Source organism: Pristiophorus japonicus, chromosome 24, assembly GCF_044704955.1.
Source record: "Pristiophorus japonicus isolate sPriJap1 chromosome 24, sPriJap1.hap1, whole genome shotgun sequence".
Lineage (NCBI taxonomy): Eukaryota > Metazoa > Chordata > Chondrichthyes > Pristiophoridae > Pristiophorus > Pristiophorus japonicus.
Window position 1 is genome coordinate 20280989 of NC_092000.1, and position 17267 is coordinate 20298255.

The window sequence follows — 17267 nt, forward strand, 5'->3', positions numbered from 1 at the left end:
TCTGAACAGCTGAGTCTCACTTATCACAGGTGCTTGACTTCCACTGGCTTTGACAAGCTTCTTGAGGAAGAATGGGAGAACTAGTAAGGGACTTTCCAATATCCGACTCAAGCTCACCTGTTGGCGGGACAACGAAAGAGCAAGTGAGAACTTTGTGGGCTGGATCATCAGAGTGACAAAGATAGCACGGATGTTAGGAGTCAGGAAAGAGCGAAACAGGAGAAATACAAATAGACAAAGGGAAGAGAATTAGAAAGAAAGAAAGAAAGACTTGCATTTATATAGCACCTTTCACGACCACCAGACATCCCAAAGCACTTCACAGCCATTGGAGTTAGTCATTGTTCCAATGTGGGAAATGCAGCAGATTCAGTTTAATGTCTCATCCGAAAAACGGCACCTCTGTCAGTGCGGCACTCCCTCAGTACTGTACTGGAGTGTCAGCCTAGATTTATGTGCTCAAGTCCTTGGAGTGGGACTCGAACCTAAAACCTTCTGACTCAGAGGCGAGAGTTGTACCCAATGAGCCACAGCTGACACTGAAGGCCAACTAAGAATAGGCCTGTTAGTACCAAACATCTCCTGCCATCAATTTACAGTCATTATGGTATCCTCACTCTCCACGTGGTGTAGCAGCGCTCCTGTAGAGTGTTCAAGGGCTCAGCAAAGAGCAAAGAGCGGCCTCTTTATCAGCACGGCAGTTGCGATCTGTGCAGTGTGTCGCAGAGAAGGTGCTTTATACAGGGGCCATTGACAATGTCTGTCATGTTAGGAGTTGCGGTATATCGTGATCGGGGCCCAGAAGAGGCGAGGGCCCAGGGGCAGCACGGGCCAGCCCACACCGCGATATGTGCGCGCACTAGGCCCGTGCAGCAAAGTTGGTCTCCACTCGTCCTGGTTAACCCTTGCCACTGGATAAAGGCCTAGCTCTGTCGAGCCCCGTGTGTGGTGGCTGATGTGCAACGGCCACCACACATTAAAAAAAATCCACACACAGGCCTCTTCCACCCTTCAGGATGTAGTTCGGGGCCTGGAATATCAATGAAACACCTGTGAACTCATCCCTTTTTGGCGTGGAAGCAAGTCATCCTCGATAAGAGGGACCGTCTCAGAAGAAAAAGAAGAGAAGTGGTATATCAAACTGTTGTCACGGGGTCTCTGAAAGATGTCTTGCGTTCTGTATTTTGGGTAACTCATCACTAACATTGATATCTAAAGTCTGTGCAGGTTTGAGCACTGAGAATGAAGTCAGTCCAACCAGAGGTCTTTGAACATGGGGACAGCATCTCCAAACAATTATCTTCCTCTTCCTTTAACTAGTCTCATTGTTACTGTCCTTCAGGCAGTTGAGAAGTGAGTTCCACCTTATCAGAGCAATACATTAGAATCATCACACACTATTGTGATAAATAACGAGCAAGAAATGATTGGTCCAGACATGTTAATTGGTTTGAGGATGATGAAAGAATGGATGATGTCTTTGATCAGTCACTGAAGCCCAGAAAAGCATCACTGTTAAAATCCAGAAGGATGGATCACAAATCAGCAAACTGGACAACATTTCAAATAACCCCAATCATCAGGATAACACAGTTAAATGGCACTTTGTCGTCAGTCACTGGGAGGAGGCACTGCATTCTTACTAAATGCAGGGGCCCCTGATACTTCTGCACCTCATTAGTTGAGAATCCAATAACGCTCCTCATGCACTGGTCTCAACGGTTTATCTCTCACAGTTGCACACAGCTCGCTCCAGTTTTGTTCAAATGATATAGTACAACTCAGCGTAAGATGGAGTTGGGGGCAGGTACATGGCAAGATTATCAACACAGAGCAGCTAAGGATCAACGCATGTCACTTCAGTAAGTCTGGAGAATGTGGATAATGTTATACCGGAGATTGGGGTGTGCACCACAAAATGAACGTGATGTCAGCAGTGGCAGAAACTCCATTCTAGACCCCACGGAGACAATGTTGAGAACCCTGTTCTGGATAGGGGCATCTTTTACTTTAGAACTGGGACCATTGCTCTGGACGTTTGGTCTAGAATGCAATGTCATTCTGTCACGGGACAATGTGCACTCAAGACCAAGGGACCTTGTATGACAGTGCAGCTAAAAGTCCAATATTAAGGACGGGGCAAAACTGGCCAACTGGGAGAGATAATGAGACATGTACAATGAAGCACGTGCAGCAAGGCTTTTCTGCTCAAAACCATAAACATTTCCACCACAGGTATCTCCAAAGCCAACTTCCAGCACCAGCTTCAGCCAACTCAAGCACCTGCGAAGAATCTTGCACCATTGAATCAACCGAGTATTCGCCAAGAATCATGCCCACAGTATCGCTGCCAACAACAGAGAACGCCAGCCATGCCAACTGCATGTACCATACCAGACAGACTAACTAAACCAGCCATGCACCCGCTAGTGACCGCTTGCCAGTGTTGCAGTTTGTCTAGGCTGTGACACTCGTGCCAGTATTCCCTTGTGGTATTAAGATTACAGCCATGCCATGCCAACGGATCCAACTATACCAGGTTCTGCATGTTAATTGTGCCCAGGTAGCTATTCAGCTTTGAGCGCCTTGCCACCCATGCCACATAAATCATTCGGTGACGCATGCCACCTGGCACCACACATGCCAACCAGTTTGCCAAGTCTGCTGAACGGGTCAATTGAGGCCAAACGTGGAATTAAAACAAGTCGGAATGTTATCATCAAAGCCTTTAAACAGTGCCGCCAACAGCATGTTAGTGCCAAATTTATCACCGTATTGCCAGTTTTGGGCACCTGTGGGGAGTTTTGCAGATTGAAATCTGATGCCAACCACACTCCATAAAGAACAAACGGACATTTGCATATTTGAAAAAATAACATAACTTTTCGAAAATCTTTCTGAATACAGATATCCCCATTCTGTTTCCCCGGCCTGCCAGGAGATGCCGACTCTCGCTGTGGCACAAAATGGACAGCAATTACCCTCCAACAACTCACCAAAGCCGCCGTTCTTCCATGTTTGAGCCTCGGAACTACGCAAGGACAGCGGAGGAATCAGAGCCCACCCTGGCCCCCGTCCATAGCCGGACGTGAATGTGAGATTATCGCCAAAACAATGAACATGAGAACATAAAAGCAGGAGTAAGGCCTTTTGGCCCCTCGCGCCTGTTCCGCCATTCAATAAGATCTTCTACCTCAACTCCACTTTCCTGCACTGTCCCCATATCCCTTAATAAAAATCTATCGATCTCTGTCTTGAATTTACTCAGAGACTGAGCCTCCACTGTCCTCTGGGGGCAGAGAATTCCAAAGATTCACCAGCCTCTGAGTGAAGAAATTTCTCCTCACCTCAGTCCTAAATGGCCGACCCCTTATGAAGGGAGAGCTTCGGAGAAATCTCTTTAACACAGAGGGGAAGCAGGAGCCGTGATAGCTTTGAAAAAAGAGAGTGGAGGAATATTTGGAAAATAAATTTGAAGGGCCATTGGGAAAGATCGGGACAATGGGACAATGTGGATCGCTCTCTCACACACAGGGCGGGGTCGAATTCATCTCTGAGTTCGACTGACTTCAGGAGAACTGAACGGCGGGTGGGGCGGATAACGGGCAGTCCGTGCGATCCTGCCCGCTTTGCGTAGTCGGCCGAGGCAGATCTCTACCCTGCTGTCCCGGATGGCCAACCTGCTGTGACCTAGAGGGCGGTTCTACAATGGCCGCCCGACCACCTTACAGCAGATTGCACTGGACGGAGATCAGGACCAAAGGGAGGGGCTGGTACTCAGGCCAACTGTGGCCACCCACGTCGCCAATACCGATCAAGACCCCTGCGAGCTTGGAACCCTGGTCCATGATCAGATTGGTGACCTCAGCGGCCCTGGGCTTGGGAGGGGAAATTTGGCCGTTGGGCGAGTGGGGGCGGGGGGAGGGGTAATCCTGCTCCTGATTGCTATCATTGTAAGTGGATTTTTGGGGTGAGGGAGAAATAGGCTGGGTTGTGACGCCATGCATGGTGGAATAGCCTGCCAATAATCACTGAGTTGGGCACCGCAAAGGTGACATATGCTCGTGGAATTGTCCCGACGCACTTGGATTCTGAGCTCGCGGTGTTTTTAATCTCAAGCACAATGGAATGTGATTTCTTAAAGGGGCCCAGCCTCTGCTGAAATAAAACGTCCAATAATGCCTGTTTTATTGGTTCATTGGATGTCCGTGAGTGAAATCACTGCCCAGTGCCTCTTTATGCCAAATATGGGTAACAACAGTGTGGTGAAAATTAGACCCTTCCTCGGCCATTAACATTTGCCAAATACTTTTTCCTTTTAGCTGGATGAAGATGGCACTCTTTTAATGACGACTGACTTATTTTAGACGCGTTGAATCATAAAGGTTATCGGACGCAGCCCATTCAGCGCTCCCGGTGCATGTCTGGGCACAGCGGAGCCCCCAGCCCATGACCTTCTGCCCTTTGACCTGTGACAGGTGGGCTGAAATGGACAAACTCCCCCATGGTCTCACAAAGTAAAACATCAAATACCAGATATAAGAATGTTCCCCACCTTGGCAGTTTGTCCGGTTGGTAAAGTTGGTGCTTCCTGATGGGTTGATGTACCCTTTCTTACAGGTACAGTAGTAACTCCCTGGTGTGTTGTAACATTCTGTGCGTGCACCGCACAATGCCATTACAGTATTATCATCACCATCACACTCATTGTCATCTGAAATGAGGAGAAAAAGATTGCAGGGTTTAATCAGAACATAAGAAATAGGAGCAGGAGTAGGCCATTCGGCCCGTTGAGCCTGCTCCGCCATTCGATGAGATCATGGCTGATCTTCTACCTCAACTCCACTTTCCTGCACTGTCCCCATATCCCTTGATTCCCTTAATATCCAAAAATCTATCGATCTCTGTCTTGAATATACTCAACGACTGAGCCTCCACAGCCCTCTGGGGTAGAGAATTCCAAAGATTCACCACCCTCTGAGTGAAGAAATATCTCCTCATCTCAGTCCGAAATGGCCGACCCCTTATCCTGAGGCTATGCCCCCCCTAGTTCTTATCTCTCCAGCCAGGGGAAACAACCTCTCAACATCTAATCTGACAAGCCCTCTCACCTCTCATTCTTCGAAACTCCAGAGAGCACAGGCCCCATCTACCCAATCTCTCCTCATAGGACAGCTCTCTCATCCCAGGAATCAAACCAGTGAACCCTGTCTTTGCTTTACTTTGAACAATTTATTCGCATCGTTTTTCTTGGACTATTCCAGTGGTTTCCACCAGGAACAGACATGTGACTGAACTTCTGACATTTGCACTCTGAACCTGCAGAAAGTGGGGTCCTGGGCATCAATGGTGCTACACAGTCTTTCATTGTCAAGCCTGCAGGAGCCCAGTGTTCAAGGGTCTATAGATTGTAGGCGGAGAATGGGTAGACTGAGGGGAGGTGAGGAGTTCCTGTGGTGGAATGGCTTAGAGTGAGAACAGGAGAACTGGATAATCATTTTTGTTTAGTGATGTTGATTGAGGGATAAATATTGGCCAGGACACCGGGGAGAACTCTTCTTCAATATATTGCTGTGGGATCTTTTACGCCCACCAGAGAGGGCAGACGGGGCCTCGATCTGAAGACGGAACCTCCGACAGTGCAGCACTCCCTCAGCACTGCACTGGGAGTGTCAAGGCTGGATTATGTGCTCAAGTCTCCGGAGTGAGACTTGAACCTGCAACGTCCTGGCTCAGAGGTGAGAGTGCTGCCCACTGAGTCACGGCTGGCATCAGCTGTTTACAGGGTGGCAGGAATCCAAAGTGGCGCTGCGAACCGTTAGTGAACTCCTCGCCAGGCCTGGTGTCAGCTGTGGCTCAGTGGGTAGCACGCTCGGCCCTACGTCAGAAGGTTGTGAGTTCAAGTCCCACTTCAGGGACTGGAGCACGGAATCCGGGCTGACACTCCCAGTGCAGTGCTGAGGGAGTGCTGCACTGTTGGAGCTGCCGTCTGTCGGATGAGACATTGGGCTGTAAATTGCAGCCTCTCCGGGTCCATACGATGTGCGCATGCAAATGTCTTTTGAATGATGCCACGCATATCTGGGAGAAGGGTTGCCTAATTCTTGTCCAGCGAATGTCCTACAAACTCTTATGCTTGGTAAAAGCAGGTGCATAGCTTACTTTTACCAGTATAAGTGTTTTAAATGATAGAAAAGTTCAATTTTATCACAAATTTTTATATTAAAAACCTTGCCCATTAAGGTAGGTTTATTTTTAACCCTATTAAAGTATTTTGAAAAAAATACTTTGTTTCCTAAACTATTCAATTTCAATTAATTTGAAATATGTGAGGTGTTTTTTTATTTATTGTGTTGTGTTTCTTGTTTTTGAGGGTATTCTCATTGATAGTACTGGGAGGTGCTCCCATTATTATTAATGAGAATCCTCCATGTTCATTGGTAGTCCATCAGCATCATAGACAGTCCCTCGGAGTCGAGGATGACTTGCTTCTACATGAGAAATTAGTTCTCAAGTGACTGAAGAGTCCAATGCGGGACGTACAGTCTCAGTCACAGGTGGGGCAGATGGTGGTTGGAGGGACGGGTGGGTGGGGAGCTTGGTTTGTCGTACAATCCTTCCGCTGTCTACGCTTGGCTTCAGCTTGCTCCCAGGCGAAGAGTCTCAAAGTGCTCAGCCCCCTCCCGGATGCTCTTCCACCACTTAGGGCGGTCTTGGGCCAGGGATTCCCAGGTGTCGGCGGGAATGTTGCACTTTATCAAGGAAATCTTTGAGGGTGTCCTTGAAACATTTCCTCTGCCCACCTGGGGCTTGCTGGCCGTGTCGGAGTTCCGAATAGAGCGTTTGCTTTGGGAGTCTCGTTTTGGTGATGTCGCTCGCCCAACGGAGCTGGTTGAGTGTGGTCAGTGCTTCGATGCTGGTGATATTGACCTGAGCGAGGACACTGATGGTGTCCAGGTCCATGTGATCACAGGTTGCGCTTACATTCCTGGGGTACGTGAACCCATCCACTGGGCTGCGAATGGAGGCCTCGGACCGCAAGTCTACGTTCCTCCGGGACCACCAGATACTTTCGTTAAAAACATTTTCATTTGGAGGCGTCCGCCTGCAGGAAGCCTTCCACCGCAATTTCTGGGCCGCTAAACTGAGTCTGCTCTCTCAGGTGGCCGTCAAAGATCCCACGGCACTATTTCGAAGAAGAGCAGGGGAGTTATCCCTGGTGTCCTGGGCCAATATTTATCCCTCAATCAACATAACAAAAACAGATTATCTGCTCATTTTCACATTGCTGTGTGTGGGAGCTTGCTGTGCGCAAATTGGCTGCTGCGTTTCCCACATTACAACAGTGACTACACTCCAAAAGTACTTCATTGGCTGTAACGAGCTTTGGGACGTCCGGTGGCTGTGAATGGTGCTATATAAATGCAAGTCTTTCTATGGGACAGAGGGAAGGCGAATCACCAGACTGCTCTATTAGCTACATCGAGAGAGTTAGAGACGAATAAGGAGCTCCCTCAAGTGAAGGTTCCAGGTTCAAACTCACCAATGCAGTCCCTGTCTGTTGTACGGTAGAACCCAGGTTTACACGCGTCGGTTATACATAGTATCATTATGTTGCTAAAGTAAATTGCTGTAAAAAAAAACAGAACAGGACTCAGACACTGGGAGCAATCTATTTCTATACAGTTGCATTATATTCCCACATAGCTGGGTGTGCAAGGAACTCACCCCCAGAAAATGCTTAGCCAAATAACTACTTGAACAAAAGAGATGCATTTAACAACAACAACAACAACATGTATTTATATAGCGCCTTTAACGTAGTGAAACATCCCAAGAATGTCTCACCTTACGACATATATTGTGGAATATTGTGTTCAGTTTTGGTCTCCTAATCTGAGGAAGGACATTCTTGCTATTGAGGGAGTGCAGCAAAGGTTCACCAGACTGATTCCTGGGATGGCGGGACTGACATATGAGGAGAGACTGGATCAACTGGGCCTTTATTCACTGGAGTTTAGAAGGATGAAAGGGGATCTCATAGAAACATATAAGATTCTGATGGGACTGGACAGGTTAGATGCGGGAAGAATGTTCCCGATGTTGGGGAAGTCCAGAACCAGGGGACACACTCTAAGGATAAGGGGTAAGCCATTTAGGACTGAGATGAGGAGAAACTTCTTCACTCAGAGAGTTGTTAACCTGTGGAATTCCCTACCGCAGAGAGTTGTTGAAGCCAGTTCATTGGATATATTTAAGAGGGAGTTAGATATCGCCCTTACGGCTAAAGGGATCAAGGGGTATGGAGAGAAAGCAGGAATGGGGTACTGAGGGAATGATCAGCCATGATCTTATTGAATGGTGGTGCAGGCTTGAAGGGCCGAATGGCCTACTCCTGCACCTATTTTCAATGTTTCTATATTTCTATGACTTGCGAGGTGATCTTATCGAAATGTATAAGATTATGAGGGGGCTTGACAAGGTGAATGCAGAGAGGATGTTTCCACTGATGGGGGAGACTAGAACTAGGGCCATGATCTTAGAATAAGGGGCCGCCCATTTAAAATAGAGATGAGAAGGAATTTCTTCTCTCAGAGGGTTGTAAAATCTGTGGAATTCGCTGCCTCAGAGAGCTGTGGAAGCTGGGACATTGAATAAATTTAAGACAGAAATAGACAGTTTCTTAACCGATAAGGGAGTAAGGGGTTATGGGAAGCGGGCAGGGAAGTGGAGCTGAATCCATGATCGGATCAGCCATGATCGTATTAAATGGCGGAGCAGGCTCGAGGGGCCGCATGGCCTACTCCTATTCCTATTTCTTATGTTCTTATGACATTCCACATGACAGACGCCCAATGTTTCAGCAACACCAGACATTGACACCAAATACTCACTGGGTGAAGGGGAAGGGTCAGGGGATCGAGGATGGAGGTGGATGAAGAAGGAAGAGGGGAGAACATTCAATAGATTAAAGGAGCTGAGCTAATCAGATAGGCTAAAGGACCTTGGTCTATTTACTTTAGAGCAGAGTAGACAGAGGCCTGATAGGGGGCCTATAAAATCATTAAAGTGTTGGATAGTTTCTTGATTCATTCATGGGATGTGGGCATCGCTGGCAAGGCCAGCATTTATTGCTCATCTCGAATTGCCCTCGAGGAAGTGGTATGAGCCCCCTTCTTGAACCGTTGTTCTTTGTTGTAGTTTGGTGCAACCGCGTGGTTCGCTGGGCCACATTTCAGAGGGCAGTTAAGTGTCAATCACGTTGCTGTGGGTCTGGAGTCACATATCGGCCAGACCGGGTAAGGGCAGCAGATTTCCTTCCCTAAAGGACAGTAGTGAACCAGCTGGGTCTTTCTGACCACCCGGTAGATATCCCCGGTGTCCTGGGCCAATGCAGTCAGCACAACAAAAACAATTTCATCTGGTCATTATCACGTTGCTGTGTGTGGGAGCTTGCTGTGCGCATGCTTGCCGCCGCGTTTCCCACCATTACCGATACTAGCTTTTTAATTGCAGATTTATTTAATTAACTGAATTTTGTGTGCCTATTGAGAGATTAGTCCAGTCTGACGGACAGGGGTGGACCAGGGAGTGCGAGAGTGAGAATAGACTGGCTGTTGTTGGGTGCTCCATGTTTCCCCAGAGAGGAGAGTCTCTGGAATGTGTTGCCGGCTGGTGCGATGGTCGCTGACTCTCTGCCTTCAGGAAGGAGCCGGACCGGTTCCTGACTGGGGCAGAGATTGTATCATACAGAAGCTTAGTGTCTTTATAAACAACACTTGGTCCGTGTGATCTCCTGAACTGGCGTCGATCTCCTGAGGGGATTGGAGAGGAATGTTCCAGAGTATTTTTTGCCCATATTGGTGTCATTTCTCTCGTATTTTCTCCAGGTGTCAGCTGTGGCTCAGTGGGTAGCACTCTCGCCTCTGAGTCAAAAGGTTGTGGGTTCAGGTCTAAGCTGACATTCCCAGTGCAGTGCTGAGGGAGCACTGTACTGTCAGAGGTGCCGTCTTTCAGTTGAGACGTTAAACCCAGGCCCCTTTTGCACACTTGGGTGGATGTAAAAGATCCCATGGCACTATTTCGAACAAAAGCAAGGGAGTTATCCCTGTAGCCAATATTCATCCCTCAATCAACATAACAAAAACAATTTTATTTGGTCATTATCACGTTGCTGTGTGTGGGAGCTTGCTGTGCTTATATTTGCTGCCCCGTATCCCACATTACAACAATGACTACACTCCAAAAGTACTTCGTTGGCTGTAAAGCGCTTTAAGATGCCTGGTGTTTGTGAAAGTTGCTATATAAATGCAAGTCTTTCTTTGGTTAAGTCTATCAGTGCTGCCCCCGGCACCCTTGCCCCCCCTGCCCTGCATTCCTCCAAGAGTGGAAAAAGCACAGAAACAATCCCATACGTTTAAAACAAGATCAGGCATTATTGTAACTGGGCAGTTAGGAGAAATTTGCTAGATTCGGGTGATCGCCTGGGACCAGTCACCATTCAGTGGTCATGAAAGGCGCTATATAAATTCATGCCTTTTTGTACTTTATTGGCCCTGAGGTTTGTCTCTGGTTTTTTGGCCTCTCCCAGAAGATCACATGGGGAGAGGGGTGGGATATGGTAAGGTGGGGTCTGTGGTGAGTGTTTCGTCATGATGCTCCGGCCATGATGCTCTGGGCGGGTCCGATGGAGCAACCGGTCTTTCCCTGCCCGTCAACTGTGTATGTCCAAAAGTGTCGTCAGAATGGTGAGACTCGATCACATTTAGCCGCAACCAAATGCTGCGAGTTAACAAAGACGGTGTATCCCTTTCCCAACCCGACGCTCCCAACTAATTCCACTGGCACAGTTTAACCCATGCTGCTGCCTGGGGCTGCCTCACTTCGACTCGGAGAATCATAGAAATTTACAGCATGGAAGGAAGCCATTTTGTCCCATCGTGTCTGCGCCGGCCGACCAAGAGCTCTCCTGCCTAATCCCACTTTCCAGCTCTCGGTCCGTCATCATCATCATAGGAAGACTCTAAGGCCCCGACCTGCGAGAGACCATCAGCGGCAGGTCGGGGCCATAAAAGGAGCGGCGAGCGGCCCCTGGACAGCGTGGAGGCATACTATTACAAGGTACAGCGCGAGCTGGCGCAGGAGGCCAACGGCAGTGAAGAGTGACGTCAGCAAGGTCCAGGTCGGTGATTGGAGCGCGGGCAGATGCAGCAGGAGCGGCGAGGTCGGGGTGAAGGAGCAGCGAGAGACTGTGGAGGGATGTGATCGGGGCCCAGGGGAGGCGTGAGTTCGGGGCCAGGGGCCCAGGGGCAGCACGGGGACCAGCCCACACTGCGATATGTGTGCGCACTAGGTCCGTGCAGCAGAGCAGGTCTCCAGTTGTCCTGGTTAACCCTTGCCACTGGACCAAGACCTAGCTCTGTCGAGCCCGTGTGGTGGCTGGTGTGCAACGGTCACCCCACGTTAAAAAAATCCACGCACAGGCATCTTCCACCCTTCAGGATGTAGTTCGGGTTCTTCATTCGAAACACCTGTGAACTCATCCATTTTTTGGGTGTGGAAGCAAGTCATCCTCGTTTCGAGGGATCGCCTGTGGTTGATTGACTCTAAAAGTGAGTTCTCAGGTGACTGAACAGTCCAATATGGGAATTACAGTCTCTGTCACAGGTGGGGCAGACAGTGGTTGAAGGAAAAGGTGGGCTGCGTCATCGCCCCAACCCTCTTCTCGATCTTCCTCGCTGCTATGCTCCACCTCACACTCAACAAGCTCCCCGCTGGAGTGGAACTAAACTGCTGAACCAGTGGGAACCTGTTCAACCTTTGATGTCTCCAGGCCAGATCCAAGACCGTCCCAACCTCTCGGTCCGTAGCCCTGTTACGGCACTTCAAGTGCACATCCAAGCACTTTTTAAATGTGGTGAGGGTTTCTGCCTCTACCACCCTTTCAGGCCGTGAGTTCCAGACCCCCACCGCCCTCTGGGTGAAGAAATTCCCCCCCACCCCCAACTCCCCTCTAATCCTCCTACCAATTACTTTAAATCTATGCCCCCTGGTTGTTGACCTCACTGCTAAGGGAAATAGGTCCTTCCTATCCACTCTATCCAGGCCCCGCATAACTTTATACACCTCAATAAGGTCTCCCCTCAGCCTCTTCTGTTCCAAAGGAAACAAATTCCAGCCTGCCCAATCTTTCCTCAGAGCTAAAATTCTCCAGTATTGGAAATGGAGGACCTCTTGCAATGGTGAGGGATATGGAGGCATTACGTCCTGCACCAAGACCACAAGGGCCAATACAGGGCCTTACAACGCACCTGTCAGGTAAGGGTAGGATTGGGCTTGATTATGTCCCTCATTGTTGAATAGCTTTCCTAGGTTACATGACAAATGGCCATTTGGTTGGCTACCGTCTAGCCATTGTCAAGCATAGCCTGCAAGAGTCAATGCCTACAGAGAAGAGAAATTGTAGGGGAGTAAAATGATTCAGTTTTATGAGGAAGAGAAGAAAACTGAGAAAATAAGGTAGGAATTTAAATATAAATCAGGCTTTGGAGGCCTTCACAAGCTCTGTTGGCTGTTTCTATTGGCCTGGCTGTCAGTGCACACTCCGTCCACCAGGTGGCGGCCTATTCCATCAGTTCGAAGCTCAGAGGGTGCAGTTAGCAATCGTGTTGGATTTTGCTCATACCTCGAGCAACTTAAGGCCATGTCACCAGTGACTAAGCAGTGAGCCCGAGCTGTGAGCATTGTCGAAACGTGTGGAGTTCCATTTAAGATCAAAAGTGCGAGGCAGGACTCATTCCACAACAACATTCACTTATATAACGCCTTTTAATAAGACATAAGAACATAAGAAGGGAGGCTAGAACTAGGGGGCATAATCTTAGAATAAGGGGCCGCCCATTTAAAACTGAGATGAGGAGGAATTTCTTCTCTCAGAGGGTTGTAAATCTGTGGAATTCGCTGCCTAAGCGAGCTGTGGAAGCTGGGACATTGAATAAATTTAAGACAGAAATAGACAGTTTCTCAACCGATAAGGGAATAAGGGGTTATGGGGAGCGGGCGGGGAAGTGGACCCGAGTCCATGATCGGATCAGCCATGAGCTTATTAAATGGTGGAGCAGGCTCGAGGGGCCGTATGGCCTACTCCTGCTCCTAGTTCATATGTTATTAAGAACTAGGAGCAGGAGTGGGCCATACGGTCCCCTTGAGCCTGCTCCACCATTCAATAAGATCATGGCTGATCTTCGACCTCAAATCCGCTTTCCCCACCCTATCTCCATATCCTTCGGTTCCCCGAGACTCCAAAAATCTATCGATCTCAGCCTTGGGTATATTCAGAGACTCAGCATCCACAGCCCTCTGGGGCAGAGAATTCCAAAGATTCACAACCCTCTGAGTGAAGACATTGTGGTAAAAGTAAGGCGCTTCAGAGGAGCAATTATCAATCAAAATTTGACATCAAGCCACATAAGGAGACATTAGGACAGGTTACCAAAAGCTTGGTCAAGGAGGTAGGTTTTAAGGAAAGCAAGGTAGAGAGGTAGAGAGATTTAGGAAGAGAATTCTTGATTATCATTGCTCTGATATTAAGTCTGTGCCTTCAGCTGTCTATGTCCTAAGCTCTGGAATTATCTCCATAAACCTCTCCGCCTCTATTTCATTTTTTAAGACTCTCCTTAAAAACAACCTCTTTAACCAAGCTTTTGGTCACATGTCCTAATACCGCCTTATGCAGCTTGGTGTATACATTTTGTCTGATTACGCGCCTGTGGGACATTTTACTACGTTAAAGGCGCTGTATAAACGCAAGTTGTTGGTGTTACATAGAAACATAGAAACATAGAAAATAGGTGCAGGAGCAGGCCATTCAGCCCTTCTAGCCTGCACCGCCATTCAATGAGTTCATGGCTGAACATGAAACTTCAGTACCCCCTTCCTGCTTTCTCGCCATACCCCTTGATCCCCCTAGTAGTAAGGACTTCATCTAACTCCCTTTTGAATATATTTAGTGAATTGGCCTCAACTACTTTCTGTGGTAGAGAATTCCACAGGTTCACCACTCTCTGGGTGAAGAAGTTTCTCCTCATCTCGGTCCTAAATGGCTTACCCCTTATCCTCAGACTGTGACCCCTGGTTCTGGACTTCCCCAACATTGGGAACATTCTTCCTGCATCTAACCTGTCTAAACCCGTCAGAATTTTAAACGTTTCCATGAGGTCCCCTCTCATTCTTCTGAACTCCAGTGAATACAAGCCCAGTTGATCCAGTCTTTCTTGATAGGTCAGTCCCGCCATCCCGGGAATCAGTCTGGTGAATCTTCGCTGCACTCCCTCAATAGCAAGAATGTCCTTCCTCAAGTTAGGAGACCAAAACTGTACACAATACTCCAGGTGTGGCCTCAGCAAGGACATGTACAACTGTAGTAACACCTCCCTGCCCCTGTACTCAAATCCCCTGTTGGTGTTGTTGTTACGACACGAGACTCCCAAAGCAAGCGCTCCACTCGGAGCTCCTTCACGCCAAGCGAGCCAAAGGTGGGCAGAGGAAATGTTACAAGGACACCCTCGAAGCCTCCCTGATAAAGTGCAACATTGCCACCGACACCTGGGAGTCCCTGGCCCAAGACCGCCCTAAGGGGAGGAAGAGCATCCAGGAGGGCGCTGAGCACCTCGAGTCTCGTCACCGAGAGCATGCAGAAACCAAGCGCAGGCAGCGGAAGGAGCGTGCGGCAAACCAGGCTCCTCACCCACCCTTTCCTTCAACCACTGTCTGTCCCACCTGTGACAGGGTCTGTGGCTCTCGTATTGGACTGTTCAATCACCTAAGGACTCATTTTTAGAGTGGCAGCAAGTCTTCCTCGATTCCGAGGGACTGTCTATGATGATGATGATGATGATGATGACCTACACCTTCTCAACTTTCCAACGGGACGGGGGTGGGGTGGGGGACTTACTGGAGTGAGATCAGGAGCAGGAACATTCAGTCTGTAACCCAAGTGGTTCACGAATGTCCCTTTAGGGAGGAAAACCTGTCGTCTTCTCCCCGTCCTGGGCCTACATGTGACTCCAGGCCCGCACCAACGCGGTTGACCGCTATGCGCCCTCTGAGGTGGTCTGGCGAGACACTCGGTTGCTCAGGGTAACCAGGGGATGGGCAACGTCTGCCTGTCAACGCCCACACCCCGAGCATGAATCAAAAAAGCCGCTACGGTTAGCAGAACGGCCATCCGCATAAGTTGCGCAAGCGAAGAACTAGGTGAGCCTTCGGGAGGCTTTTCTTTGTTCTGTGAGGGGCCATCATTCTGTGAAATGAGTTGCTTGTCCCAGGCAGCGAGTGCGGACTTGCTGTAAATACCGGCCATTGCACATTAGGAAGGACGTCAAGAGAGGGTACAGAAGAGATTTAGGAGAATGTTATGTGGAGAGATTGGAGAAGCAGGGCCTGTTCTCCTCAGAGCAGAGAAGGTTAAGGGAAGATTTAATAGAGGCGTTCAAAATAATAAAGGTTTCCGATAGAGTAAATAAGGAGAAACTGATTTCACTGGCAGGAGTGTCGGTAACCAGAGGGCACAGATTTAAGACAATTAGCTAAAGAACCAGGGGGGAGGGAAATGAGGAGAATTTTTTTACGCAGTGAGTTTCTGTGATCTGAAAGGGGGTGGAAGCAGATTTAATCATAACTTTTGAAAAGGAATTGGATGAATATGTGAAATTGTCAGTGGCATGGGGAAAGAGCAGGGGGCGTGGGACTAATGGGACAGCTCTTTCAAAGATGGGCCAAATGGCCTCCTTCTATGCCATACGTTTCTGAGAAGTTTCAAAGGAAGAAGGTGGGAGTAAGAAGGTCTGAAATTTCTGGGGCCGGGAGGGGTTGGGGGGAAAAGGGTGTGACACATTTGTGCTTGGTGGGGAAGGCCCATTCGGACCGGCCTGTTGAGTTTCGGAACGGTGTCCGTAGGCCCAGTCTGGCGATTCAGGTGAAGGGTAAGAGACAACAGGGAGCTCTCCCGGTTGCCCCCACGGGACACGAGGCGGATGGGCGTTGATCACAAGATGGCCGCTGTGCTTGCCCTGGCAAAGACTGCCCTTTGGAGTATTCCTGAGAGATGCGATGAGGAGGGGAGGATGGGGCAGCCTTCCCCAAGTGTTCCCCCTTCCCCCCGCCCCCCCCCCCCCCGGTGAATGGTTCCACAACCTGAAGGCTCAAACCTTCCTCGCAAGACGGCGAACAACGTCAAGCGCCTCAGAACCGGTCACGGTCGATGCTGCCACCTCCTCCATCAAGGGAACAACAACAACAACAACAACTTTCATTTACAAAGTGCCCTTAACGTAGTAAAACATCCCGAGGCGCTTCACAGCGGTGTTATAAAGACAAAACAAATACATTTGACACCTAGCCACAAAAGAGAAAATTAGGGCAAGTTGGTCAAAGAGGTAGGTTTTAAGGAGAGTCTTAAAGGAGGAAAAAGAGGTAGAGAGGTTCAGGGAACGAGTTCCAGAGCTTGGGGCCCAGGCAACAGAAGGCACGGCCACCGATGGTTGAGCGATTATAATCAGGGATGCCCAGGAGGGCAGAATTAGAGGAGAGCAGATATCTCGGGGGGTTGAGGGGCTGGAGGAGATTACAGAGATAGGGAGGGGCGAGGCCATGGAAGATTCAAGGATCATGTGACTGTGGAGCTCCTAATCAGAACCTGGAGCACATCATCGAGCACTGCCCTCGGAGGACATTTGCAGACAGCCGACAAGATGTTACACCGGAAGCTTTGGCCTGGATATGCGACTTGGATATTGACATTTAATTTGCTTTGCTACTGCCACTGGAAAGATGAGGAGGAACGGTATTACAGCGCTGTGTTATCGGTAAGCTCCCATTTTATCCTGGGGGAATCCTGCTCACTTTTGTGGGGGTGGGGATGGGGGGGGAGCCAATCCGTCCCTGGCCCCGGGGTAGCAGGCTCATTGGCAGCCCAGGGTACAGGGGGAGAAATTCGTTTTGGAAAGCGGGCCCTGGCGAGGGGCGCTACAGGGTCGCTAAAGTGTTAGCGCCAGTGAGCATCGGCATTCGCGATGCTCGGCAAATTCCGTGTAGCCAGTACCGGCGGCACTGAGGAGTAGCGCCCGGGAGCACCGCGCCGGTGTGTAACGCCACCGGTATCGACACAGAGGCAACATTTGGTTTGCGCTGCACCAGTAGCGCCCCCTAGTGACCCCGCCAGAGAACGCTGTCCCGGGGAGCCAAGGGAAGGAACGACTGCATCAGGT

The 17267-nt window shown here is 49.3% G+C and overlaps 1 protein-coding gene across 4 annotated transcripts in view; it reads right to left on the bottom strand.

Moving 5' to 3' along the window:
* The window catches only part of LOC139237982 (adhesion G protein-coupled receptor E5-like), an 85393-nt gene that overhangs the window by 59716 nt on the left and 8410 nt on the right, over positions 1–17267 (bottom strand). For all 4 annotated transcript variants that reach the window (XM_070867353.1, XM_070867351.1, XM_070867352.1 and 1 more), the window contains exons 2-3: positions 7544–7630; positions 4556–4714 (exon numbers count right to left, since the gene is read on the bottom strand). In XM_070867353.1, coding sequence (XP_070723454.1) covers positions 4556–4714; positions 7544–7630 — 246 coding nt within the window. The remainder of the gene's footprint in view (positions 1–4555; positions 4715–7543; positions 7631–17267) is intronic.